At 40.7% G+C, this 6310-nt stretch overlaps 1 protein-coding gene across 1 annotated transcript in view; it reads left to right on the forward strand.

The window, feature by feature from the left end:
* The window catches only part of PLXNC1 (plexin C1), a 59145-nt gene extending 53975 nt beyond the window's left edge, over positions 1 to 5170 (forward strand). The window contains exons 30-32 of the mRNA XM_081929276.1: positions 1008 to 1148; positions 1650 to 1724; positions 3389 to 5170. Of these exons, the coding sequence (XP_081785402.1) occupies positions 1008 to 1148; positions 1650 to 1724; positions 3389 to 3523 (351 nt within the window). The 3' untranslated portion in view covers positions 3524 to 5170. The remainder of the gene's footprint in view (positions 1 to 1007; positions 1149 to 1649; positions 1725 to 3388) is intronic.
* Positions 5171 to 6310: the final 1140 nt, after the last annotated feature.

Below are 6310 nucleotides of genomic sequence, written 5' to 3' on the forward strand. Positions count from 1 at the left end.
CGGCTAGGATATACAGTAGAACTGTTCTGCAGTGCAAGTATAATGCAGTTTTAATTTGGAAGCCTTTTTAGTACCCTCCTATTCCACATGTGCTGTGGGTTAAACCACAGAGCCTAGGACTTGCCGATCAGAAGGTCGGCGGTTCGAATCCCTGTGACGGGGTGAGCTCCCGTTGCTCGGTCCCTGCTCCTGCCCACCTAGCAGTTCGAAAGCATGTCAAACGGCGTTTCCGTGTGCTGCAATGGTTCGCCAGAAGTGGCTTAGTCATGCTGGCCCCATGACCCGGAAGCTGTATGCCGGTTCCCTCGGCCAATAAAGCGAGATGAGCGCCGCAACCCCAGAGTCAGTCACGACTGGACCTAATGGTCAGGGGTCCCTATACCTTTACCTATTCAACACCTGCAATATTAAAAAAGGAAATGACAACAGAACATGAGGCATAGTCTTCATTACTCCACACACACACACCTATCCATACGCTGTGGGTACCTTCCTTCAAGGGACCCAGCTGTCTGAGGTGAAGCTGGTGATGAATGGGAAGTTGCCCTTCTTGATGTTCACCCCACAGATGGTTGTCTTTTCAGTGCCAGACCTTTTTATTCCCCCCAGCCTTTAATATCCTTCTTGCTTAGCCAAGGGCCATCACCAAATCATACTGTAATAAAAAGGTACACCACCAAAAATGTAACTAAAACAAACTATCACAATCCATTGCAGCATTCAGAGACTATTTTTGTTAGAAAAATGATAATAACTGTTAATAATAATTCTAACCCTCACTACCAAAAAGGGGCCTTTAAAATCTTAACAACTGTACAGTTTTAATGCTGTAAACCTGCCATTTTATTCTGTGCTTTAATTGTTCGACACTGTAAGGCAGCCTGACATTATTTATATTGAAAGATAGTGTGTAGAAATTAACTGAATTTTCACAGGAATCCAAAAAAAATTGCAGCATAGCTGTGACCATTTATAACAATAGTTGTCTTTTGTTTTCTTTTTTAAAGGAAGCACCAACAAACAAACTTCTCTACGCGAAGGATATTCCACTTTACAAAGAAGAGGTTAAAGCTTTCTATAAAGCAATTAGGGATTTACCTTCATTGTCCACTTCGGAGCTAGAAGAATTTTTAACTCAGGAATCTAAGGTATCATTTCATTGTTTCTGCCCACCTATGCAGATGGTATGACGGCATGCTGTGCCTTGGCTGTAAAGCAAGAACTGGCCTCCTGAATGAGAAACATCCCAGTGGTGCCCTGCAGACACTAGTAACGTTTCTCCCTCACCTTGCATATTTATTAACACAGTTCACACCTAGTGCTAACCCAGACACATCAGTTCCTAGAGCAAAGATTGTGGCCACTGTGTTTCTCCCACAATGCTACTGAGGCATTAAGCCATAGTTTGGCACAGTGTTTATGTCCAAACCTATAGATAATACCATGAGCCTAGATTGGGACATAACACCCATGCAGTAGCAGGTCCAGTAGAGTATCACAGTGGCTGTGATCTTCACTCCAGAAAGCCATATATCTGCTTGCTTGCACGCAGCCATGGTTTGGCTCAATGTTGTATGCAAGCCATGTCATTATTAACTATTTCATATGCTATTAGCATTGTTTCACCAGTTTTCCTTTCCCCCTCGCAGAAACATGAAAATGAATTTAATGAGTCTGCAGCCTTGACTAAAATTTACCACTACATAGCAAGATATTACGATGATGTAAGTTCCTCTTCTTTTCACTCCCTCTCTTTCTCTAGTTACCAAAATGTTTAGTAGTATGCCCTTTATCTACACTACACTGTGCCTGGGGCTGCAAAACTTCTGAGTGGTTGACTGAGGAATTCTGTAAATATTCAGACCACTTTATGAGCAATGTACAGTGCACATATACTTTTTGATCAGGACCTAAATATTCAGCTTGGTTTACGTACATGAGCAGGCCTCAGGTTTGACACAAAAGGAAATGAATCGATATAAAAGAGGAGAAAGTGCTCACATTGCAGATGGAATAGAAAACTATGTATTGCACTTCCCCTACAAAACAGAACTGCAAAACTTGATCAAACCATGGTTCGCAATTCTCCCTTGCAGGGAAAATATAAACAATAATTTGGAAGTAGCAACAAACTATGTATTGCCACAAAAGAAGTGGGGTGAAGTAGAAAGCATACAGGACCACATATTAACCAAGCCACTGTTTGACATTACATCCTAATAAGCCATATATCAGAGGCCGATTTAGGGTAGCACAGCTAGTTCAGTCACACTGGGCATGGAGCTTCAAGGTCACTAAAACTATGTAGAATGGAAGGCAGGAGGTGATTGACCTTGCCAACTTTTGGCATTGCACAGGTTGCTGCTGAAATTTGAGACCCCAAGGACTGCCACTGCATGTAAGGCATGTCTTTTTACTATTTAAATCTACAGTGGTACCTCGGGTTACAGACGCTTCAGGTTACAGACTCCGCTAACCCAGAAATAGTACCTCAGGTTAAGAACTTTGCTTCAGGATGAGAACAGAAATTGTGCAGCGGCAGCAGGAGGCCCCATTAGCTAAAGTGGTGCTTCAGGTTAAGAATGAACCTCCAGAATGAATTAAGTACTTAACCTGAGGTACCACTGTACTGTCAAATTATGTAAGGTAAAATAAAACTTACTTATGGCAATTTTAATAATGCACAAACTATCCCGCATGTCAGGGGTAGTGAATGAGTTGTGTCAGGCTAGTCAGAGCTGAACAGAGTTAACTAAGGATTAGCCTGATGAGAACAGAGGAAGGGCTACCTGGGACCTGAAACAAGAACCTTTACCCAAGTTAAACAATATGATAAAAAAAGGAGTGACCAACTTTATTGTCATAAATACCTGTTTACTCATCCAAATTCTAAACAGTTTTGATGCCACATATAACTGGGCCACTCCCCTCCCCATTTCATAGCTACAAAAGTGTGACTGATTAATCATCTTAGTATAAACATGCCCCTTCAAATCACACCCTATTCTTACAACTGCTGAAAATGTTTCAGTCTGTGGCTCTGGAATAAAGGATGTGGTCATTTTATAGATACAAATTTCTGCTTTGCCCTTGTTATGCCACTGGAGGACGGGGACAGGACAGCTTTCCCATATTGGCTGTATCTTTCCTCATGACTGTTGTACATTGATATGCTTACTTTCATAAATTTGGGCTTGCATTTATTAAATGTTTGTGGTTTTTAATTTAGATAGCTCTTGTCAGAGGAAGTGTTTTATCTTGTGATTGGCAATAAACTTATAAACAACAAGATGCATAGGCTAGCAATGTGGTTTGCTCAAGCAGAGCTACTGTGACACTGAAAAAATGTGTTAAAATAAAGCTGCACACATTTCTTTTGTTTCCATAGATACTGAATAAATTGGAGAAAGAACGAGGGCTGGAAGAAGCACAGAAGCAGCTGCTGTATATAAAAGCCTTAGCTGACGAAAAGAAAAAATGCAAGTGGATTTCAGATGAATCAACTGCTCCCTTACTAAGCTAGTATGAACTTAAAAAACTGCTACTGCATTCAAAGTATCAAGTTCTCCTCAAGCATTAGTAGTCTACAGCAACTGTAAGTCCAGATGGGAATGAGCATCCCTAGCTGCACCGAAGACACATCTCAGAGAAGTCCAGATAAACATTACATTGTTGATGTAAATATGCAGCCATGCGCATAGGACTGGAAGCTTGCTGCCATGTGCAGATTTCCCTTGCCAGATCAAAGCCACTATGGGAAGCAAGATGCTGCACTCGATAGAGACCTTCGGTCTGATGCACCAGGGAGCATCTTACATTAAGTAATTTTGGCAGTGTTTTAACCACTTTTGATGTGGGGTTTTTTGTTGTTGGTTTTTTTAAAAAAGGCCCCGAGCCACAAATCTATAAAAACCTGCTTGCATTTCATTTTCAGCACAGTGTTCCAAAGGCCCACTTTGCCAAAATAATTTCCTTACCTCATTGAAGTGAGACAGCCTCCTTCTCTAAGTTCCACAAGAGCACAAACATGCAGCATGTTCCAGATGCTTGGGTGCGGCAGCCTTAAGAAGCATAACCACTGGATCTAGGAGGCCCAGCCTGCTGAGGTCATTTGCAGCTTTCCAAGAAAATAGTTTGTAACAGACGTGGAATGATATAGGACACTTTCCATACCTTCTTGTGGAGAAGCATGCAGAATGGATTGGCTGGCTCACATCCCACTGGAATTTTCAATTGCTATAGCTGTGTCCAGCACTATGTATGTTCTAAACATTTCTTCCCCCTGCATAGACAATAGACAAGTTTCAAAACAAACTCAGGGACCACTAAGTATTAAGGTATTTTTAATTGACTCTTCTTCTGAGGCAGAAAAGGGTGCTCTGATTTATTTTGTACCTGCAGTTGTTTATATTTTTTTAAATGGTAGATAAATGGAAGGATTATCAAAATAAATTCTACATAGCTTTGCAAGTACATGCATCACGTTTTCCAGCTGGGGTAGCTACAGTAGTCTTTGGTCACCTTAAAGACTAACACACAAGCTTTCAGGGCCCACCGTCCATTTTAGCAGAAGCATGAAGTGTTATGCCGAGTTGGCAGGTTAGAAATGCTAGAAGTGCAGACTGTGACAATGAAATTAATACAACTATCTTGGCATTGGGAAGCAAATTAGCAGGTCACTTCTGCAGGCAATACAAATGAATGGGAAGAGTCACAAACAGTGGTCAACACTATAGGATAGTTGTCTTACCAGGAACAATGCAGGTATTTTTTCATGACGGAACTGCTTTGTAAAGTGCACCTCTGATATTAACCTCTAACTTAGCTTATGAAACTAATGTAGGTGTCAAGCTGTGTTGTTGCTTGTAGAACCTTTGATTGGCTTGATAACCGTAGTATCTTGCATCAGTCAGAGGAACTAAATAGTGAAATGAAACAGAATATTTGTGACAATCTGCAGATGAACGCATATTATAACACTTATTGTAAACTGCGTAAAACAATCAAAACTTATTTTCAGATGTATGCAGGTAAATATTTCATCTGATCATGGATACATCTAATAACTCCTCTTCTATGAAAATGACGTTTGTATAAAAATGCATTGATGAAAAATACATTGGATATTTACATGAGATGTTTATTTCAAATACAAAGTATTTGTTGTTTACTTTGCTAACTTGTCTTGCTAACTTGTCGTGTATATATAATTAAAACTACATTTCAAAGCAACTCAAAGTGAGAACACATGTCAGACTTTTATAGCTAAACCCCTGCTTTACAAAAGGAAAAGAACAGTGTAACTCTGCTCAGCTAGAGTGGCATGAAATGACCTTTTCTCCATACCTCTCTGGTCTCTCAGCTGGAGGTTTATATCACAATTTTGAATACTTTCGTTGCTAATGCAGGTCATTGCCATTAGCAAGAGAAGTCCCACTAGCCTAAGGTTTGTTTTGTCCTTCCTCCCCTTCGGTTGTGGCAGCTCTGGACAAGTACTGGGAGTTTCAGGAGAAGTTATACTACACATATTCTCCCTTCTTCCCCTACCAGATTGCCAAATTGCAAAGGAGGGAATCACTGACTGAAGCCAAATTCTTCCATGTAGCTGAACAGCCATTTCCGAGAGAGGCTGGGTGATATATTACCTCTTTTGGCCACTTTGAAGATCTTGCCATGTGAGGCTGTGAAATGACAGTACACATCACATCAAAATGTGGTCCTCACCAAGTAACTAGTGAACCCATTTAGGTTTGGCAGCCACCAGCATGATTGTTCTGTTTTACCAAAAGAATCAGAGTGAAATACAGACTCTGGAATCTGTATACAATGAACATGCAGGTCCCAAGCTATGTGGCACAATGACAAGTTGGTAACATCACTGCCCCTTTGCTACCTTGGAAGTGTATAAGCATTTCATATCAGCTCATGCTAGGCCTCTATATTACTTAAGTGTAAAGCATCTAATGCAGTGAGTGGGTTGTGGTGTTACCATCAAATTGCTACACAGAATGTCGTTTACAATATGAGACATAACACATCCTTAGCATTGTAGGCTATTTCTGGAATAGGCCTGCTATTTCTGGAATTTCCAGGTCATGTGGCCTTGCCTTTTTATTTCTGGAATCTGGCTGGTATTCTATACAAAGCCATGGTCTGACTTAAGATTCCAGTTGGGAAAGAACTCCCTATTTATATGCATAACCTGAGAAAGAAGGCCCAGCCTTATTCAGAGCCAAACAAGTATAGTGACACAGTTGTTCTAAAATAATATATCCTGGTGCATTAAGTATACCTTGCATGCTTTCTAGAC

Source organism: Podarcis melisellensis, assembly GCF_964234715.1.
Source record: "Podarcis melisellensis genome assembly, chromosome: 10".
In the NCBI taxonomy this organism is placed as follows: Eukaryota; Metazoa; Chordata; class Lepidosauria; order Squamata; family Lacertidae; genus Podarcis; species Podarcis melisellensis.